Below are 21,977 nucleotides of genomic sequence, written 5' to 3'. Positions count from 1 at the left end.
TACAGGAGAAGGGTGGGGAGAAGCAGCACAACCGAGCTCTAGAAACACTTGGTGATGTAAGGAAGGAAAAATAATTTTCCCTCTATCCTTCTTTTTTGCATTAATTAATTAATTAATTTGACAGAGAGAGAGAGAGAGAGAGCAAGTGCACAAGCAGGGGGAGCAGCAAACAGAGGGAAAGGGAGAATCAGGCTTCCCACTGAGCCTGAACCAATATAGTCACCCAGGCGCCCCTACACTTTTTTTCCCTCCCTCCCTTCCTTCCTTCCTTCCTTCCTCTTTCTTTCTTTCTTTCTTAAGATTTATTTATCTATTTAAGAGAGAGTATGAGTGGGGGGAGGAGCAGAGGGAAAGGAAGAGAGAGGACCTCAAGCAGACTCCCTGACCATCATGAGTGTGGAACCCTATGTGGGGCTGGGCCCCAGGACCTGAGATCGTGACGGAATCAAAACTGAAACCAAGCGTCACACGCTTAACTGACCGAGACACCCTGGTGACCCCCCTCCACCCTTCTAAGTTCTTGGCTGTGACCAAGCCATCATAAAAGACAGATTAACTGGAGAAAAATAAACACAATTTCAGTAACAAGTATACTTCCTGTAAACATGGGAGAAGCTCAGGAGGACCGAGTAACTCCCTAAAACAGCCTGAGCCACCGCCTTAAATACCATCCCCAGCTAAAGACAAAAGAAGATATTGGGGGTGGGGAGCCAGTTATGGGGGGTTTTCAGGCCAAGCCCTATAAATAAGGGGGTGATTGTTAAGCATATTGAGGTCCCTGCCTTCTCCACTGATGAGAGCTTCTGGAGACTTAAGTCATTCTTGCCTTCCTAATACAGAAAGAGACACCCATGCAGAAAAAGGTTTCCCTTATAAATGTAACTTCTTTGTTTCCAGAGCTTCTCCCATGTCTGCCGTTTTAAAAAAATAAGTAGCCGAGGGGGTGCCTAGGTGGTTCAGTGGGTTAAACATCTGTCTCTGGCTCCGATCACGATCATAGAGTCCCAGGATGCAGCTGGAGTCATGGGGCTCCTTGTTCAGTGGGGTGTCTGCTTCTCCCTCTGCCCCTCACCCCACTCTTATACTCTTTCTCTCAAATAAATAAATAAAATCTTTAAAAAAAAAAAGTCAACCTAAAATAATCCTTATGCCAAAGAGGCATTTGGGGGTGGTAAATTCTGCTCCCCTTCAGGGATGACAGGCTGTAGGAAACAGGATGGGCTCTCAAGGTGCAGTGGGAGCCTGTGAATTCCTCCCTCTGGCCACCCAGGTGGGTGGAGGGTCAGCAGAGATTTTTCAGACACAGAGTGTAGGGGAGGCGCAGACCTCAAGTACTTGTTTATTCATTTGTTCATTCAGTCAAGCAGGCTTTTTTTTTTTTTTTTTTTTTTTTTAAGCACCTGTCACAGGACCAGGTAGTGTGTGGTGAACCATGCCAGGAGTAGAATCAAGAACTACAGAGCCCTGTCTTCAGGAAGCTCTCAGCCCAGCGTGCTCAGAAGTTCACAAACAACCTGACTTCATTTTTACCTTTTTCTGCAACGTTTGGAGAAGCTTCTGGGACGATGAGATGCAGGACAGGGTAGAGGATGACAGTTTAGAGTCGGGATGCCATGCTCCAGGGTGAGGAAGGGATAGCCCTCCACCCGGTTGATGAGGGCAATTCAGAAAAACCGGGTCTGTGGGGGTTGGGAACGTCCCTGCAGCTGCTGCGCTGTGGCCGCTGTGGCTGGGGGCCGCCTGGGGGCGGGCAGTCCCCGGGCCGCGTGGGAGTGGTATGGAGGCCGAGAAAAATTAAGGCCATCCGACCTCAGGTTTAGTCTTAGCATGCCTTAGCATAAGTACAGCCATCCTAGTTCCGGCAGCCATCTCAGACCCCTGTGCCCAAGGGCTGAACTTTCCCCTACTTTACTTTCGTTCTAAGGACCCCCCACCCTGCTTTAGTAACAAGAACCCCCACCCTGCTTTGGTTCCAGAGACCCCCACCCTGCTTTAGTAACAGGAACTCATAAATACCCCTGCCTTAACTAAGCTCAGTGGTGGCTCCTTGGTGGTCTCTCCGACGCGAAAACTGGGGTATAACAGTGGGAGGTGGGGCCTGGGCAGGGGTCCCCAGGGGCGCTGGAGGAGAGCGGAGTCTCCCTTGGGCTCTGGCCCAGCCCATCCGGCTCCCGGCCCCGCCGTTGGGGGGCGCTGCCTCCTCCCGGGCGGCTGGGGGCGCTGCGGCCAAGCGGCGGGGGGCGCTGCCTCCTCCGGGACGGCGGGGGGCGCTGCGGGCCGGGCGGCGGGGGCGGCCCGGGCCGGCGCGGCGAGTGGCGCGGCGGATGGAGAGTCTGGCCGCGGCCGGCGGCGCCGCCTCCTTGTCGGGCCGGGCACGGCGGGCCGGGGCCTTTGTGTGAGGCGGCGGTGGCGATGGTGCTCGGGCCCCGCGGAGCCGGGTAAGCGCGGCCGGGCCGAGGGCTGACCCGGGTGGAGGCCAGACCCCCGTCCCGGCCTTTCTCTCGCTCTCGTGGGGCTCCCTCCTGCCCGCTCCCGTCGCCGGACCCATCATACCCGGCCGCGCGCCGACCCCGGCCGGTCCCGCCGCCCATCCTTTCGTTCCCGTCCGGCCCGGCGCCCCCGGAGCCGCCCCGGGGGGATCCCCTGCCGCTTGGGGCGCGACCGAGGTGCTCCGTGGCCCCCGGATGGAGCACCCTGGCCCGATCCAACCCCGTTCTTGCTGGGTTTGACCCTCCAGAGGGGAGACTGCGGCACCACGGGATTGTTGGGGTGCCTTCTCGGAAGTTCCCAGTGTGCCCCCCTTCCCACCCTCCACTCAGGCTTGCCAGTGCCCCGACCTGATGTGTGACCGCCAGGGCCCGGGAGATGCTTCCCTGTATCCCAACAAAGCGCAGAAGCTTCTTGGATCCCAGAAAAAGTTGGGAGTTTGTAGAGGTGGTGAGGTGGAGAAAGGGGCTGTGTTGCGCGGGGCGAGTGCTGAAATTGAAGGAGAATGCAGCTAGCTTGGCTTCCTCACGCTTGCAGGACTTGAAGGGGGTGTGGGGGGGGTGGGATCCAGCAAGCTTTTAGGAGTCTTGCCAGTATAATTAGATGCCCTCTTAGGGCATCAAGTCTTTTCGTTCTGATCAGCATATGCATAGATCCCAAAAAAGGTGGTTGGAAAAAAAAGGCATATATAAGTAATAGTAAATGCTACAGTGTATTCTATTTTGCTTTATTTCTTTGGGTCTTGAGTGTTTTAGCTTAATCTTAAGCATGCAGAGGAGGAGACAACAATATCTGGATGGCTCTGGTTATGGTAACACAAGAGACTAGGCAGGTAGGTGGTCTAGGGAGGGAGAGATCAGAACTCATGAATGAGTAAGAGGTCCATTTAGGGACTGGAAGGACAGAGCATTGATAAGAAAATAAAAGAGCAACCTTCTCTTGCCCTCAGCAGCTAATGGAACTTTGGTAATTATGTTCAAGTACTTTTACAGTGTTTGGTGTTTGGTGTTGTAAGAGAAGTGAAAGCACTGAACGAGATAGGAAAGCGTGTATTGGGGAAGAAGTTAGGAGATCCATTTGAGCCCTCCATCTAATAATGAAGTGAGGGATTGTGTCCAAGAGGTTGCCTCTGACTTGACCCTAAGGTATTAGCTTCTGTCCTACCAGGCCTACCCCCTCTCTTACTGACTCTCACAGATGGCGCTATCAGATTTTTTTCAATACTTTCGGGTTTTGTTGTGACCGATCTGTGTTTGGGAACATGCAGGGAGAGAGGTCATTGTCCCATCACTTGTCCTTGCCCCCGGCAGCATGGAGCAGCACCGTGACCCTTGGCTCCTCCCCGCCCAGGGCTCACAAACACTCAGACTGGTGGTATTTTCTATCTCTCGGCAGAGCTCCTTGCGTGCAGGGATGTGTTTGGCCATCCATCTCTTCCTTTTACTGTCCACAGGTGAACCGTGCTGATACAGAGGCAACGTCCTAGGAGCTGCTAAGATGGGCATGAGGATCAAACTGCAAAGCACCAACCACCCCAACAACCTGCTGAAGGAACTCAACAAGTGCCGGCTCTCGGAGACCATGTGCGATGTCACCATTGTGGTGGGGAGCCGCTCCTTCCCGGCCCACAAGGCCGTGCTGGCCTGTGCGGCAGGCTACTTCCAGAACCTCTTCCTGAATACAGGGCTGGATGCTGCCAGGACCTACGTGGTGGACTTCATCACCCCTGCCAACTTCGAGAAGATTCTGAGCTTTGTCTACACGTCGGAGCTCTTCACAGACCTGATCAATGTTGGGGTCATCTATGAGGTGGCCGAGCGCCTGGGCATGGAGGATCTCCTCCGGGCCTGTCACTCCACCTTTCCTGACTTGGAGAGCACTGCCGTGGCCAAGCCCCTGACCAGCAGCGGGGAGAGCCACTCCGGTACCCAGAGTTGTAGCTCGGCAGAACCTGCCTATCCGCTTGGAGACTTCCGGGGGGGCGGGGAGCACTTTGGTCCTGATAGGAACTATGTGTTACCTAGTGATGCTGGAGGAAGCTGTAAAGAGGAAGAGAGAAATGTCACCAGTGACACTAACCATAGCTTGCCTCTGTCGCAGCAGCCCATGCCGCCAAAGACAGAAGACCACGACGGCCCTGCTCCTTTCACCCCCGTCCCTAATCTGGTGACTCAGCCAGTCCTAGGCGCCGTCAGCATGGGCATCCAGACCAGCGCGACTTCCTGCCAGCCGTATAAGGTTCAGAGCAATGGAGACTTCAGCAAAAACAGCTTCTTCCCCACTGACCGTGCAATTGACATTACCCCTGGGACCAACTCGTGTCTGAGCAATAGCGACCACTCCAAAGATCCGGGCTTCGGGCAGATGGATGAGCTCCAGCTGGACGAGCTGGGGGATGATGACTTGCAGTTTGAAGACCCCACCGAGGAGATAGGCACAGCTGAGGAGGTGATTGAGTTGAGTGACGACAGCGAGGATGAGCTGACTTTTGGCGAGAGTGACAACCGGGAGAATAAGGCCATGCCCTGCCAGGTGTGCAAAAAAGTTTTAGAGCCCAACATTCAGCTCATCCGACAGCATGCTCGGGACCATGTGGACCTGCTGACAGGCAACTGCAAGGTCTGCGAAACCCACTTCCAGGACCGAAACTCCAGGGTGACCCACGTTCTGTCCCATATCGGCATTTTCCTCTTCTCCTGCGACATGTGTGAAACTAAGTTCTTTACCCAGTGGCAGCTTACCCTCCACCGACGGGATGGGATATTTGAGAACAACATCATCGTCCACCCCAACGACCCCCTCTCTGGGAAGCTGGCTCTCTTTTCTGGGGCAGCCACTGCAGAGTTGAAGTGTGCTGCCTGTGGGAAGGCACTGGCCAGAGATTTCCATGCAGTCCGAGGACACATCCTTGACCATCTGCACCTGAAGGGCCAGGCCTGCAGTGTCTGTGACCAGCGCCACCTCAACCTCTGCAGCCTCATGTGGCACACGCTGTCCCACCTGGGCATTTCCGTCTTCTCCTGCTCCGTCTGTGCAAACAGTTTTGTGGACTGGCACCTTCTAGAGAAGCACATGGCCGTGCACCAAAGCCTGGAGGATGCCCTCTTCCGCTGCCACCTGTGTGGCCAGAGCTTCAAGTCGGAGGCCGCCTACCGCTACCACGTGAGCCAGCACAAATGCGCCAGTGGCCTTGATACCCGGCCCACCTCGGGGCTGCAGCACCCCGCTCTCCAGAAGCGGAAGCTGCCAGCAGAGGAGTTCCTGAGCGAGGAACTGGCTCTGCAGGGCCAGCCCGGGAACAGCAAGTACAGCTGCAAGGTCTGCGGCAAAAGGTTTGCCCACACGAGTGAGTTCAACTACCACCGGCGCATCCACACAGGCGAGAAGCCGTACCAGTGTAAGGTGTGCCACAAGTTCTTCCGAGGCCGCTCAACCATCAAGTGCCACCTGAAGACGCACTCGGGGGCCCTCATGTACCGTTGCACGGTCTGTGGCCACTACAGCTCCACGCTCAACCTCATGAGCAAGCACGTGGGTGTGCACAAAGGCAGCCTCCCACCCGACTTCACCATTGAGCAGACCTTCATGTACATTATCCATTCCAAAGAGGCAGAGAAGAATCCGGACAGCTGACTGGGTCCCCGCGGAGCTAAGGGCAGCTTCTAGGCAGCAGCCAGGACGTTGATTTTCTAATTGCTGTTGGGCCCTCTGCAGTTTCAGTTTGGCCTTGCTAGGAAATTCTGTTCTGTCTTGTGTTGAAAGAAGAAGAAAGAGCACACGAGCTGTTACTGTTTTTGAGAAGCAATGGCCCTATCATGTTTACCTCCTTACCTGTTCTTGCCCATGGTGGGCTTTGTTTTTGAGTCTTCGGAGGCCGGGCTTGGGATCTGGTCAGGCAGTTGATGTCAACTAGATCCCCTGACTAGATCCTCTCTTCGCGCCTCTCAAGTTTTAGTTTACTGATAGGTATTTATGCTGCTAAGAATCCAACCAACAGCCTCACTGAATAGAGGAGGTGGAGAGAGGTTTTCACTGTGGGTATTATTGCCAGATTTCCAACTGGAATGCCCAGCTGTGAGAGAGATTTGGGGAATGTGGTCTTTCAGAAAAGACTAGTCTGCAGGGCAGCTCACTTCAGGTGCCAGGCCCGGCCCTCAGCAGGGAAAAGGTGGATGGGACGGCGGTGCCTGCTCGTTTCCACGCTCTGATCTGCTGGGGGGACAGGAAAATCTTTTGGCAGCTAGATCCAAACTGGAGGCAGAGCTTTCTGTTTAGGTCAGAAAGCTTTGGGATGAATCCTTGCTGGTCAGAAGAGGTGTCCTCCAGGGCCGCTGGAAGTGGCAGCCTGGATGGACAGGAAGGGAGGCTTCTCTTTTCTCCTCGATTCCAAAGAAATACGATTTTATGGAGTTGTAGCCCAGGTGGTTGGTTAGGCCTTCCCTGTGGGGCAAAGAGAACAGGGAGCCCTTTGATACAGTCATCTGTCATCAGGCTACCTCCGTCGACCTTGAGTTTTCTGGTGGAGAGGTGGGGATGTCTCTGACAGCAGCAACCTTGCCTTAATTTATATCCAGTCTCCCACCTAGAAGTGTGTTTGACCTGTGGTGTAGATGAGAAGACCCCACGGGGTGGCGGAGTGATGGACTGTGAGCCCTTCAGGATCGAAGGGACCCGAGTGTGTAGCAGGATGTGCGGTCTGTCTGTCCCAGTCGGGTAACCTGTTGTTTACTTTGTGCTAACTGCCCAGGAGCTTTGGCAGCTCACCTTTGACCTGCTGGAATTTATCCTGATCTGTCATTGCATCGCCACCAGGGGGCGTTATTGGACGGCAGCTGGTGTAGGCCTGCCCCAGCTGGCTGGGATGGAGTCTGCCCAGTCCTTGGGGCTGGTTGCTCCATTCTTTGTGGCTTTTGAGGGGTTCTTGCCCAAAGAAGGCTTGAGGGAGAGGGCCTTCGGATCCCGCATATTCACAAGGTAGCACCTCAGTAACTCATACTACCTCAGCCTGCTCAGGCGAGCTCTGGGAGTCCCTGGCCTAGGCCCTGACACTGCCCTTGTGGGGACTCAGCAGCACCCGGGCTGTTTCACAAGCAAGTGGTTTTAATTAACTCACAGAGCCTTTTCGAACATTGATATTTATTTATTTTTGCTTTTATATACATAGTACCCAGCATCTCTTTTGGATAAGTGACTTAAGGAAAATAAATTTCTCCCCAGCGAGTAGCCATAGTCCAGGGGATAGTCCTGGCCAGAGGTTTGGAAACGGGGGCTTGGACTCAGGGAGGAGGTGTCTAGCCTTTAAACAAGCGACTCCTTTTCTTTCTGTCCAGATAGTCTCTTGCAGAATAAGCCCAGGGAACCCTTTAGGTAATGGATGTGAGTTCTAGAAAGTTGGGGCTTATTAAATTCCTCGGCCTTTCCTGCATGTGCTTGAGTAGATAGGGAACCGGATTGAGGGGAACAAGTTAAATGAAGGAACTTTTTGCACATTTTCTCATCCTTCCTAAACTTGGAAAGCTATATTAAGACACACAAGCAAGCCAAAGTTCCGTCCCTGTCGGACTTGCTGCCTCTCTCTCGAGCCCTAAATTGGTAAAGCCTCCCAGTTGGGGTGCCTGGCTCTTTGGTGGGGTGACTTTTACATGAAGGGATTTGTACCAGTGGCCGCTTTTCGCCATCGAACTTGTTATTCATCCCCTCAGGTCATTCTTGTCAAGAAAGCAGTGCTGCGACTTTCTGTCCCTGACTGGCTTTTCCCTTTCTTTTCCCCCCCGCACTGACTGTTGGAAATTTAAGAAGGCAAATGTGCGGAAGACCGCCGTCAAGTATCTGCTAAGCTTTTTTGAAGGCTGAGTGATCCCTCCTAGACTGTCAATGAGGACCAATTTTTGAATGGTCAGATTTGAGAGAGGTGGTACTTACTGGAACCCAGCCAGCTGGCCAAGCATGGATCAGTGTGCTGGAGAAACCCTTTTCCTTAACGGAGGGCATCGTGGATGCTGGGTAGTCTGTATACTTAACCTGAAACTGTGAAGTTTTCCCTTTTCTCCAGTAAACCAAAAAGCAAATCCTTGAACCTTGCCCCTGAAACACTAAACAAAAAGCTGCATCCCCTGATCATCCTGAGGCCAAGCACTTGATTGGGGGGTGGGGTGGTTGGTGGGGCTGGTTGGTTGTGGTCAGACTTGTAGCAGGGGTCAGTAGCTCGTGAGGCTCACTGACCAAACCCCATTCCTCTGCTTGTCCCATATTCACACCTGACCCCTCCCCCTGTTTAGAGTCATGTTTGCTGCCTCCACCTCCAGCTCTCCCTTTTCCGAACTGTTTTACTTGAAACTCTATGTTGTGGCAGAGGGAACTCTGGGATCCCTGGTCGAAGGTATTCATTTTATTTTGAGTTTTTAAAACTTTTTTTCCAGCCTTCTGTTTTGTTGCCCCTCTGCCTTGGAGCCCAGTTTAGCAGTCTGCTGTAATGTTCTGAGGTTCTCTCTGACCCCTGAATGTCTTTTCTCCTCCCCCTTCTTCTCTGTTGTTCCGTACTCAGGACCAGCTACATAATTTGCAGAGTCCTTTGTTTAAAAATGAAGATTTTCAAGATGGCGACTGTAGAGCATTAAATCAGGCACGAGGCTATTCCTGACCTGTTTCTTAAGGGAAGAACATAATATTTGGATAGCACATCAGAATAAACAGCAGAGGCTGCTTTTGGCCGCAGGAAGGGGTCCGTCTCCCACCTCTCCTGTGAGCCAATGCTGGCTTGCTGATGCCGTAGTGCCTGCTGGGAAGCTCTGCTACATTTTAGTATTTGGTCCTACATTTTAAGGGCCCGGGTGACCCCTAAGAACCAGGAAATGGGTAAAAGTTTTTTTTTTTACTTTATTCCCTTCTGATCCATCAGCACCCCTTTGTCTCCAGGACAAACCTTTGGGCCTAAATACCTTCTCCCCAGTCAGGTTTTGCTACTGATGAATTTTCTTCGTCTTCTGGCCTCTTACTGTGCCCTGTTCCTGAGACTACTCAACTTTGGAAGTGAATTTAAATCCTTTTCTAGGTGGACACTGATTTTGTTGGTGTGGGAGTGGGCTGTGGAGAAGTCTGCCCGTCCGAATGTCCCCTCACATCCTTTTGCTTCAGTCCTGCCCTGAGTGGGTCAGGAAGCCGGGGGCACACAGCATTCATTTCACTGTCATCACTCATCAGCAAACTTAACATCAGAATGAAAATGAAACTGTTTTGATTTTGCTGTTTCTTTAACACCCGTCCCCTGTCCAGTCCACCCTTCCCTCCCACCTCTGCTAGTGAAAGTCTCTTATGAAACCGAGAAGAGTTGTTGACGCCTAACTTCCTTCCATTAAATTAATAAGTACTGACCTCCTAATATTTAAGTGTTTACTATCTATTGCTGTAAAGTTTTGTATATTTTGTAAACTTCTTTTCCCAAATAGTAGATGTCTAAAATCGTTGTACATCTGATTCTTTTATATTCCATTGTTCGGCACAAAGTGTGGTTTTTATTTAGAATAAAAAAAGGAAACTTGAAACAGGAATTCTTTTCCTCTTGACTGGGGTTACTCTGTCCCTTGAGTTCAGAAGTTTGGGGCCCAACACCTGGTAGGGGTAGCATTGTGCTCAGCAGATGCCAGGATTCTTTTTAAAGGATTTTCTTTATTAGGGCATGAGCAGAGGGGAAGGGCAGAGGGAGAGGGAGAAGCAGACTCCCCACTGAGCCGAGAGCCCAACTTGGGGCTCAGTCCCAGGACCCTGAGATCATGACCTGAGCCAAAGGCAGAAGCTTAACCGACTGAGTCACCCAGGCACGCCTGATGTCTGGATTCTTTCGGGTAGCACAGTTTCTTTTCCTTTTTTTTTTTTTTTTTTTAAGATTTCATTTATTTGAGAGAAAAAGCACAAGCTGGGATGGAGGCAGAGGGAGAGAGAGAAGCAAGCTCCCTGCTGAGCAGGGAGCCCGACACAGGGCTCAATCCCAGGACTCTGAGATTATGAACTGAGCTGAAGACAGATGCTTAACCAACTGAGCCACCCAGGCACCCCCACAGGTTTCCTTTCCTGTAGCTGGAATTCCCCGGGGTTAACCTGTTGACCTGTTTTTAGTGGCAAACTAAGTCAGTAGCCTAGCCTTTCCAGGGGAAACCTCCCCCAGGGGATCTGTTGGTTTAGAGAGTAGTGAACTCTGCTCATGTCTAGTTGGGCTAGAGGTTCAGCCTCGGATTGTTCTGCCAGTGCCATCTGATTCACTGATGTGGCATGTCCAGGCGGACAGGAGCAGACTCAGTGGAGGTGGAAGTTTGGCCCGGTCTCATGGGGTCGTTAACAAACGTACCTCCACAAGGAAGGAACTAGACATCAGAAGTTGGGGCGTGACATGGTCCATCTGGTCTCCACACGTGGGTCAGTTGTGGCGCCGGTCAGGGCTCAGAGCAGCCTTGTTGCTGTCAGCACACCCTGGGCTCTGGCCTCCCAAGCCCCTAAGGAAGTATTCCTGCCACCCCAGGTGACAACGCGTTGCCAAAGAAATCCTTGAGAAGATTGAGCCCCTGGGGGGCTGGTGTCCCAGGTAACCCAGGAGGTGACAGATGTGACATTGGGTTCCCTTTAGGAAACTTCTGGAGCTTCAAGTCAGCAGAGGCACTGATAAGGGCATCAGATTTGGGCTTGGTTTTTATTTTTATTTTTATTTACTTATTTTTTTATTTTTTATTTTATTTTATTTTTTTTAAAGATTTTTATTTATTTATTTGATAGACAGAGAGAGATCACAAGTAGGCAGAGAGGCAGGCAGAGAGAGAGGAGGAAGCAGGCTCCCCACCAAGCAGAGAGCCCGATGTGGGGCTCCATCCCAGGACCCTGAGATCATGACCTGAGCTAAAGGCAAAGGCTTAACCCACTGAATCACCCAGTGCCCCTGGGCTTCGTTTTTATATGGGCACAAAGGAGGTAAGTCTTTTTTAATTCATTTTGTGTATTGTTAGGTTAATGCCTTCCTGCAACCCCAAGTCACAATCCGGACTGTCCTGGCTGAAAAAGCCTTCAGCTCTGTGCCACGGAGCGGCTCTCTGTCGCTTAAGACCCTTTTGGATTTGGGTCCGGTGAGCGGGACTGCAGCTGCATTTCCCTCTGTGCCCCTGACAGACGGGTACATACACTATCGGAGCACGTGTTTAGTGCATCAGATAAATGCAGTTCTCAGATTTCTAAAAGCGGGACGGTGCTCCAGGTCAGTGAATGGTTATTCCAAGTGAAACATTCCAGCAATACTGAGCTCTTGAGCAGAGCAGAGGCCGTCAGTGATTATATTCACAAGCCCTTTATTCTGCTCCGGTGGAGTTAGGACACCAAGCACTTGGAACTAGAGGGCTGGGGACTGATTCTTAGACTTTTCCTTCATGAACATGGTCCTAGATTCCCAAACTGATAAATGAGTCTTTTCCAGAAGACCTACTTGCCAACATGAAGGCTTCTTTTCCTATTTATAGGACAAGCGTGAATAGAAGTTGTTGGACAGGAAAATTAATGGAAGACCTGGCCAGGGAGAATGAAGTTTAAGGGTGAGGACTGACTTAGAATACCAGAGCTGTGCCTTGTGACAGAATCGGAAAATTTCTACTTTCCCATCCCCTGCTCAGGGGACAAGGGCTGAGGGACAGAGCCTCCGGGAGCATCTGCTGCTGACTCTCCCGAGGTCTGCTGTCAGAATGGATGTCCCTTGATATTTTCCCATGATCTAGAGAGAAAGGGAGGGATGGGGGTGGATTTCTGATAGAATCTCTTCCTAGAAGTCTGAAAATGTCCTACATCTGAAGGTGGGAGCAGGTGGGCTCCGAGGAACATTGATTCTGGGATGGTTCCTCTGCTTCGTGGGGAGGGAAGCAGGATGGATGAAGGGGAGAGTATCAGCGAGGAAATGGAGCCACTTCCTGGAGGTGGGGGTGGGGCACCAGACCTCTGCTTCACCCCCTCCATCCATCATATCACCGAGGATGCTAGGAAACTGCTGAGGCCTCCTGGTTCCTTGGCCTCTGACCGTTTGTCCTCACAGCCTGCACAGTGTGGTGGTGGGGGGGAGGGGAATTAGCAAGCACACAAGCACAGAAGGAAAGTTGTGTGAGGTCCCCGCGGAGCACACTCTTTCCGGCCAGGGTGATTGTTGAAATGAGTGTGTCGAGTTTCTGCTGAGCCTCTCTTTAGCCTATCCCAGCTGGAAGTACAGATTTTGGAAAGAGCCAGAGTCACGGCTGTCTGTGTTACTTATTTCACCATTTTCCCCAAGTCTCTTCTTGAGTCCCGAGGATTGAAACGAACAGGACACCACCAAAGACCTATTCTCTGCCCCTCCCTGCCCCACCTCCTCCCCATCTCACTTTTATAAGACATACTCAAGATCGACCGTGAGCATTTTGGCTCTTCCTCCCCTCCCCCCAAATCTCTCACCTATACCCGCAGCTTTCTTCTTCAGTGATGGAGAGTAGGATCTACACTGAGGGACGGAGAGGGGTGAGGTCCTTGGCGCCTCCCGGTTCAGGCTTGGTGGTCCTGGGGGACTGCCGCAGCAGGCTGGGCGCCCTCCTTGGTGATGATGATGGAATGCTGAGTGGAGGAGGAGGAGGACAAGGAAGCCTGTCTGTCTGCCCTGGCCCGGGCCTTGGGAAGGTAATGGACCACGGCACTCAGCAGCTGGTCCCGGAATCTCGGGCTGAGGAAGTTGTAAAGGATAGGGTTGACCACACAGTGGAGCATGGCGAAGCAGTCAATGACGTCGTAGAAGAAGTACAGCAGGTGGACCAGGTAGCAGTGGAGGACGATGTGGGTCCCGTGAAGTGTGAGCAGGAGCAGGGTCACGTGGTAGGGCAGCCAGCAGATGGCGAAGACGACCACGTAGGCACACACCAGGAGGCAGTGGCGCCGGCCCTCAGGCCATCCCGCCCGCCGAAGCCGGCAGGCCGTCAGCACGTTGAAGACCACCATGAGCGGGAAGGGCAGTAGGAAGCCCAGGATGGTGGTACACATGGCCACTGCCAGGGCCCACGTGCTGTAGGTTTCAAAGGGCGCCATGAAGAGGCACATGGGCTCGGAGCTCTCTACCAGCTGGATGTGCACCACCTCGGGCAGTGGGATGATGGCCGAGAGGACCCAAACTCCTGCACACACGGCCCGCCGCATTCGGTGCTGGTGCCGCTGCCAGGAGTGTGACGTGCTGGTGAGGGTGACGTAGCGGTCGATGCTGAGGCACACCAGGAAGAAGATGCTGCTGTACATGTTGGCAAAGTAGAAGTAGTGCGTGAAGCGGCAGGAGAAGCTGCCCCAGAGCCAGGTGTAGTCCAGCATGACCTCCAGCATCCACACGGGCAGAGACAGGACGATTCCCAGGTCTGCGATGGCCATGTTGAGGACGTAGAGGTTCAGCAGCCCCGCCCGGCCCAAGCAGCGCCAGCTGACCCATATCACCAGGAGGTTCTCCACCAGGCCCACCACAAAGATGGCCAGATAGAGGACAAAGAGGATCACCTGCTTGGTGTCCTCTCGGAGCTCCATGTGGCACTCGGGCAAGGTGTGGTTGAAGAAGGAGAGCAGCTCATTCCAGTTGTGGATCTCTCCGAAGTCACTAGCAGGTGCCGTGGTGAAGCCTTCTGTGGGGGCAGGTGCCATGTTGTCCTTGACCGACATTAGGACTGGTGCACGCCTGGTGGGGAGAAGAGAGGGTTGGAAGAGAACAGAGACCTCAAAAGCAGCCTTAGGTCTCAAGTTAGCGGGCCACAGGGACCAGGAGGCTTTGGGAAAGGATTCTGGGTCTGAAGAGGCAAGAGAGAGTTTTATTTTTTTTATTTTTTTATTTTTTTTTATTTTTTTTAATTTTTTTTTTAATTTATTTATTTATTTAATTGACAGAGAGCGATCACAAGTAGATGGACAGGCAGGCAGAGAGAGAGAGAGAGGGAAGCAGGCTCCCTGCTGAGCAGAGAGCCCAATGCGGGGCTCGATCCCAGGACCCTGAGATCATGACCTGAACCGAAAGCAGCGGCTTAATCCACTGAGCCACCCAGGCGCCCCAAGAGAGAGTTTTAACATTCAGACTGTGGAGAACTAGTACGCAGCTCACTTGCCGGACTTGACCTGCGAGCCAATAGGACTCGATGGCTCGAGAGACAAAAGCTATTTGTGCCCAGCCAGATTCCTTCCCAGCCTGGGGGGCCCCACCGTAGCTCAGGCCACAGGCTGGCTCCGACCTCTACTTCTCTCCTGGAATCTCACCTTTTAGCCCTTTCATCTGGGCCTTCCTTAGGAAGTCTACTCTGTCTCACCTTCGGGCTATGGATGTGGGACACACACACACACACACACACACACACACCCCTCTCATTTATCCCCGGGGACATCTGTGGGTCATGCACAAAAGTCAGTTTGTCTTCAAGCCCTGATTCCCTTCTTTCCTAAGAGGGAGATACCCACCTGCGTTTCTGTCAGGAGCGCTTCTGGTCTGGGCTGTTGCAGAGCCGTGAGGAGACTGGAGGGCCGGTGGCCGTGGGGCTGGCTTCGCTGTGGGCTTCAGGGCCGTCCTTCTCATCCGGGAAGCAGTATCACTGGCTGAGGCTCCATGGGAGAGGGTCAGGGTTTTTCCTGCCTTCCCCCAATGCAGATAGAGGGGAAGTCACAGCAGATGACCCGTGTGCCAGTGGCAGGGAGGAGTCAGGCTGCAAGCACGAAGATCCCGACTCCTAACTCACCAGCTGTGTGAATTTACCTCTTTAAGCCTCAGTTGTCTCCTCTGCAAAATGGGACAATACTGTCTACTAATAGGGGTGTTGTGGGAATTCAGTGAGCCCACAAGGTGAAGTGTTTAGCACAGGGCCAGGCCTGTGGTAAATGCTTTACCTACGTTTGTGTTTTCCATTCTGAGTGGGTTTGGAATCCCGCTCTCCCCTGTCTGTTGATTCCTACTAAAGCAAAACTGGATGGGGGTGGGCAGGTGAAAATAAATCTGAAAATCAGCCAGACTTTCAGTCATGCTGCCTTTCCCCACTGCCTTGCACCCACCCTGCATTTGGGCTCTGAGGGGGAGAATCTGGAGAGAGAGGGAAGACTGAACAGGGGATGGGGGTTGGAAAGGGGGCTGCATTGAACTTCAGGGAGTTTCCTGGGTAGGGGGGCGGGGAGAGCAGCATCCTTCCCCTGCTGCTTCACAAGTCTCACGAAGTGTGGCCAAGGATGGGTCAGGAGAGGCAGGTAGACACCACGCTTCTCTCCTTCTGAGCCATGGGCAAAGGCTCAGAGCCCGTGGGTTTGTGTTGTCTGGTGCCAGCAGAGCTTCCGGCTTCTCCGAGCATTTTCACTGCTGTTAAGCATTTGATCTCTGAGATACCCTGTGGTACCCACTGTGGGGATGAAGGGTGGGCTTCCTTATCCTCTGTTTGTTAAGCACAGAGAGGTCACCTGTCACACCTAGCCCCCCACCCACCCACCCAGTGCAGAGGGCAGAGCCCCCTGGAGCCAGGCCCAGGCTCTGTGGCCTGTAGGGTCAAGGGTGTGCTGGCCTGAGGGGTCTAGGTGTGCGTATTTAATCAGAGCGAAGTTCCCATACCAATGTCAACCAAGAGTACAGTTCAGCAGCACTCAGTACATTCACGCTGTTGGGTAACCACCACCTCTCCGTAGGTCCTCAGGTTTTTCCAAAACATACTCCCTGTTTCCCTCTTCCCCCAGACCCTGACAGCAACCATTCTGCTTTCTGTCTCTGCAAATTTACCTGTTATGGATATTTGATAGAAATAGAATCATACAACATGCGACCTTGGTATCTGTTTCGTTTCTCACTTGGCAGTGCTGGGGAACTTCATCCACACTGTGGCAGGTATCCGCACCTCCTTACTCTCTGGTGTGGCTGAGTAATACTCCATGGCGAAGCTACACCACATTTTGTTTATCCATTCAAGGAGGGGATTTCTTTTTCAGTTTAATAATTAATTTTATATAGTGGTGAAATAAACATAACATCAAATTTACCATTTTAGCTATTTTTTAAATGATTTTATTTATTTATTTGTTTATTTATTTATTTGAGAGAGAGCAGAAGCAGAGGGAGAGGGAGAAGCAGGCCCCCATTGTTAGGTATTTTTAATTATACAGTTCAGTAGCTTTAAGTAAGGGGTGCCTGACTGGCTCAGTTGGTAAAACATGCAAATTTTGATCTTGGGGTGTGATGAGTTCAAGCCCCACCACTGGGCATAGAGATTACTTAAATAAATAATAAAATATCTATGTTCAGGGCGCCTGGGTGACTCAGTCATTAAGCGTCTGTCTTCGGCTCAATTCATGATCAGGGTTGTGGGATCAAGCCCTGCATCAAGCTCCCTGCTCAGCGGGGAGCCTGCTTTCCCTTTCCCATTCCCTGTGCTCGTGTTCCTGCTCTTGCTGTATCTCTCTTGCTGTCAAATTTAAAAAAAAAAAAATCTTAAAAAAAATACGTATGTTCACACTGTTGTACAACCATCACCACCAATCATCGCCATGAGAGGGGATATTTTTAAATTTGCAGTTTTCCTAAAGCCTCCTATAGAAAAACTGGTTCTCTACGCACAACACTTCTGACACCAAACATGTAGGGGTAATCACTTTTCCAATCCCCTCCCCCGGACACCAAGTGGGTATCCTGAAATTTATCATTTCTGACACCAACCTGAAGTTAGTGTCAGACTCCACAAGTTCAAGGGCTCAGTCCCACACAACTGTTCTCACTTCAGAGGCCAGTGACAAATCATTGGTCCCTAAGGTACTCACAAGTCTGTCCAACATGGGTTACAAAGTTCCCGCAATCCCTCCCCACCTCAGTGTCAATAATTGGCTGGAGTTTTTCACAAAACTCAGAGAAGCGTTCACTGTGTTTACTGGTTTATTATAAAGGATACAAATGAACAGCCAAATAAAGAGATATATAGTATGAGGTTGGGAAGGGTCCTGAGCTTTGTCCCCGTGGAGTTGGGGTATGCTGCCCTCCTGGCATGTAGATATGTTCATCAACACAGAAGCTCTCTGAACCTCATAGTTCAGGCATTTTTGTGGCTACTTCACCACATAGGTGTGATCTGTTATTAATTTAATATCTAGTCTCTGACCTCTTCCCAGAGGATGAGAGGTGAGGTTGGAAGTTCTAAGCTTCTAATCAAGTTTTGGTCTTTCTGGGAACCAGTCCCCATCCTGAAGCTATCTAGGAAATTTCCTAAGGGATTTAGGAGCTCAGGAATTGGGGGCAGATACATTTCTTATTATGTCACACTTCTCCCACATCAGATGGCCCCTAGACCAAGAATTCTGTTATGATGAGCTCTGATGATGTAAAATGTGGTTTATTTTAATTTTTTCCCTGACAGTTCTACTTTTTCTTTCTCTCTCTTTCTCCCTCTCTCTCTCTAAGATCTCAATTTCTATCCTATGGATATCATTTTTCAATAGGGAGCCTTCTGAGGATTCTCCTGTCCTCCCCCATACCTTTGACCCATGCAGAGGGAGGCTCTGTAGACCAACCCTCCGGGGATACCCTAGTTCTTGTCTCTGCTCTCTCTACACATTCTGACTCATTGTCATTTCCAGTCCTCTCAAGACTACATTTTAGTGGCTCATGTCTCCGGGGTCTCAGAATCTTCTAACCCCTGACCTTTTCCCTCCCATACAGAGACATCACTCCCCTGCAGCCTCACCTCCACCTGCTCCCAGGTCCCTGCCCTCACATCACTGACTGTGTATTTGCAGCAGGAGGAAATGCTGGTGGTGCCTTCTGGCAGAGGCTCAGAGGGAAAGCTGCTCCCTCAGGAAGAGATAAGTGACAGCTCTGCAGTTTTCACGGGGCTGTTTTTCTTTGGAGGGAGGAGGTGTGCAGCTGGAGAGAGAGAGATTGGAAGGAAGGGAAAGACAGAGGGGGAGGACCCAGGCTTTTTGCCAACCTGAGTAGGAGGGGGGTGGCAAACAGCTTTGCTCCAAGTAACAGGAACAGCAGCAGCAAAACAATTCCTGGAAATTTGCTCTTTCTCCTTCCTACCCACCCCCCACCCCCCAGTGTTTTTTTTTTTTCTTCAAAAAATGTAGACAAGACATTGTAATCAACAATCAGAAAGGAAGGAAGGTACCAGGGAGGAGTTATTGGAGACAGAGATAAAAGCAGGCAGCTTCCCAGGGTCAGGTGGGGGCCAAGGGCTTGTGCCTGGACCCTAGAGGAAGGGGCTGGGCAGGGAAGCCCAGCCATCGCCCCATTTGGCTGGCTTGTGTAGCTGAGAACCCCACTTCATGTGTGGAGGGCAGATGGATTGTGGATTGGTCCAGGCTGAGGAGTTTGGCCAGCTTCCTGGAAGTCTCCGCGTGCAGAAGCCCAGCCCAGCCGCAGAAGCCCTTCTGCCCTCCTCCCACAGCTTCCCCATGCCAGAGAGGCAGCCTTGTCTGCCCAACAGCATCAGATAAGGAGCTAGCTCCTCAAGGTTCCCCAAAGAAAAATGTGGTCCGGTGGCCCTGTCCTTGGTTCTACTCAGGTCCTTTCTGCTTACTCACTCTTCACTGAGACACGGCGGACATAACACTTTCTTGGGGCCAGACCTGGCTTTGACAACGGTTTCTCACAAAGTCACAAAGTCACTCTCACAAAGCCATGTGACTTTGCACAACCACTTTACCTTTCTTTTTTCTCTCTCTCTCTCTCTTTTATTAAAGATTTTGTTTTTGGGGCGTCTGGGTGACTCAGCAGGGAGCTTGCTTCCCCCTTTCTTTCTGCCTGCCTCTCTGCCTACTTGTGCTCTCTGTCTGTCAAATAAATAAATTAAATTTTAAAAAAAGATTTTGTTTTTATTTATTTGACACACAGAGAGAGCACACAAGCAGGGGGAATGGCAGAGGGAGAGGGAGAAGCAGACTCCCCGCTGAGCAAGGAGCCTGATGTGGGGCTTGATCCCAGGACCCTGAGATCATGACCCAAGCCGAAGGCAGATACTTAAGCAACTGGGCCACCCAGGCACCCCCACTTTACCTTTCTGAGTCTCAGTTCCTTTATATGAAGTGAGGATAAATGTTATTGTATGGGATGCCAGAGATGAGATATGTACAATTTGTGGCATAATCATGTCCCTTACCCGCTTTCTAGGGGTGAGGAAGAGGAGATCCCTTCTTGTGGAATTACTTTGAGATACCTCTCCTTGGTCCCACCACCATTTTTCTTTGCACTGGGTCAACACCAGCTTCCTCTTTTATTTAGTTGTCTGGTGTTGTGTTTCTTACATAGAAGGTCAAGAACATCCCCAATGGTGCTATGAACTACCACAAAAGAGATGTAGTAATAGTAACAGTTAACATTTATTGAATACTTACCATTTACCAGGCATGATTGCGAGGTGCTTGACATCGCCGGGTGCCTCATTTAATCTCCATAACAACTTAAGGAGGTGGCTACTATGAGAGACAAAGATTCTACCATAGCGAGAGGCACAGGGAGGTCAGACAACTTGCCTGAGTCCCATTGCTGTAGTATTTCAGTAAACCCGTATTGCAAGGATTCTTGACCTAGATTCCTGGCACCTAATGGCTTTAGGTGATCTGTGAACCCCCTGAAAAGTATATTCAAAATTCCATATATTTTGTTAAGTCATTTTTATGGGGCTTAGAGTCTTCTTGGATTCTCAAAAAGATCCATCATGCCAAAAATGACTGCCCTGAAGCACCTCTCATGGGTGGGGCTGGGGAAAAAAAATAAGTGGAGAATGCTATAGGCTTCTGTGGAGGTGACTCAGCCTGTGGAATTCTGGGAAATTTCTTGAGTGAGGGTGAACTCCCCTTCATGGGATGACCTGGGAGGGGTTGAGAAAGGGGAGGAGAATTGTCTTTGCTTTCACAGGATGAAGAAGAACAACTATTTCCTCACTGTGGTTTCCCAAGAGAGTGTATGTGGAGGTGAGTATGTGCAGTGCAAGAAAGAGGAGAGACTGAAGGCTGGGAAGCCCCAGGGAACTGGCATCCCCCAGCAGCTCCAGGTATGCCTCAGCTCTTCCCTGCTCTGCAGTTTCCTATCCATCTCCTGGCTTCTGTTCCTCCCGTAGAATCCCCCCACTTCCTGATCTCCAGCACCTCCCCTGGGAGGCTCTGTAGATGTCCTAACAGTCCCTTGCTGACTCCAGATTTCTTCTGTTGTGCCCACTTTGGTTGAGCGCTTGATGGGTGCTGGGCAGAAATGTCCCTTGAATTCTCCAGAGTTTCCAGAGGCCTCGACTTCCTAGGGTTCCGTCTTGATGACAACATAGGGGTTCTTAAACTTCCCAGGAGCTGGAATTGAGAGGACTCGTGAGACCCTCCGGATCCTCCTCCCTCGTTATAAAGAAGAGGGGATGGAGGCCCTGCAGACTCTCACGTGGTTGGACACTGTGAGAAACGCACTGTGAAAATGGAGCACGAGGCAGGGTGCGGCAGTCACCTAGCTCTGCACACACTCCTCTTGCAGGATGTGGGGCACTGCCGGGGGCTAGACCCATCCCTGCCCCCCGAGAGGCTGCAGTCCTCAATGCTCTAGGGGTTTAGCACAATGGGGTGCACCCCACCTTGCCTCATTCACATGAAATCATTGTGTCCGACTGCACCTGGAGCTTCCAGATTTCTACTATCTCTCTCCCCTTCAAACAATGATCATCCAGCCATTTTGTGGCCCCTTGGGAAAGGACGTTCAAGAGGTTTGGGATCACATCTAGATGTCCTTTCCAGAGTGTCAGGGAGCTGTACACTGGCTAGGGGTCTTATTTCTGCTAGTGCTTCCTGAAGGACACGAACACTGAAGCATGCTAAAGGGCCCTGCACAGGGTTACCGCTCAAGGGCCCGCCATGATGACAGGACAGCTGTGAGGACAAAGACGGCCAAAATGAGCCAGGCTCAGTATCCTTCTGAGCTTCCGCATGACTCACCTCCCTCCCAGGCCTCTTTTCTGGGAGAAGGTGGCTGGTGTAGTCCAGTGGATGTAGGCATGGACCTGAGCCCAATCCTGTCAGAGGCTACTGGGGTGCCCTGAGGAAGCTGCTCCAGCCCCAGCTTTGTCCACTCTCCTTTTGTGGATGTGGGGTCCTCTGCCTCACCCTGAATCCCCTCTATGGACAGCTGTTCGTCTGGTCTCCAGTCCCTTCTTTAGTCTGCTGAGGGGGCAGCCATCACCTTTTCCCACCATCACCCAGACACACACCAAACGAACATCTTTGCAGTTACACGGGATTAAAGCCCTGCCTGCTTCGGTGGGGTTTAGGACACCCCTCTCCCTCGGCCCCTGTGCAAACAGGTCTTTTCTGCCTTTGGAGTCTGTGTCTGGGCTGGATTCTGGCTGTGGGAGGGCAGAGCACAAGGCAAGCTGGCGCCTCGGGCCAGGGATGGGGCATCTCCATGAAGTGAGACCTACTTGGCCCAAGTGCTTCCTTTCCACCCTCCCAGCAACTGGGAGCCGTGTCTCTCCTGAGTGTGCCCACTCCCA

The 21,977-nt window shown here is 51.6% G+C and overlaps 2 protein-coding genes across 2 annotated transcripts; one reads left to right on the top strand and one right to left on the bottom strand.

Moving 5' to 3' along the window:
- Positions 1–2,279: 2,279 nt before the first annotated feature.
- ZBTB39 (zinc finger and BTB domain containing 39) lies at positions 2,280–10,028 on the top strand. Its single transcript, XM_082741816.1, has 2 exons — positions 2,280–2,438; positions 3,941–10,028. Exon 2 carries the CDS (start codon positions 3,985–3,987, stop codon positions 6,118–6,120), a length of 2,136 nt encoding a protein of 711 aa, XP_082597942.1. The 5' UTR covers positions 2,280–2,438; positions 3,941–3,984; the 3' UTR covers positions 6,121–10,028.
- Positions 10,029–11,461: 1,433 nt separating this feature from the next.
- On the bottom strand, positions 11,462–15,072 carry ACKR5 (atypical chemokine receptor 5). Its single transcript, XM_082741822.1, has 2 exons — positions 14,953–15,072; positions 11,462–14,185 (listed from the first exon to the last, which is right to left on the bottom strand). Exon 2 carries the CDS (start codon positions 14,167–14,169, stop codon positions 13,024–13,026), a length of 1,146 nt encoding a protein of 381 aa, XP_082597948.1. The 5' UTR covers positions 14,170–14,185; positions 14,953–15,072; the 3' UTR covers positions 11,462–13,023.
- Between the last annotated feature and the right edge of the window lie 6,905 nt (positions 15,073–21,977).

Source organism: Mustela nivalis, assembly GCF_964662115.1.
Source record: "Mustela nivalis genome assembly, chromosome: 7".
NCBI classification, from domain to species: domain Eukaryota; kingdom Metazoa; phylum Chordata; class Mammalia; order Carnivora; family Mustelidae; genus Mustela; species Mustela nivalis.
Note: the sequence above shows the minus strand (reverse complement) of the source record. Positions and strands in the feature narration are given on the sequence as shown.

Excerpts from the sequence above, each read along its gene's own strand:
- ACKR5 (XM_082741822.1), bottom strand. The coding sequence starts at position 14,169 with ATGTCGGTCAAGGACAACATGGCACCTGCCCCCACAGAAGGCTTCACC.
- ZBTB39 (XM_082741816.1), top strand. The coding sequence starts at position 3,985 with ATGGGCATGAGGATCAAACTGCAAAGCACCAACCACCCCAACAACCTG.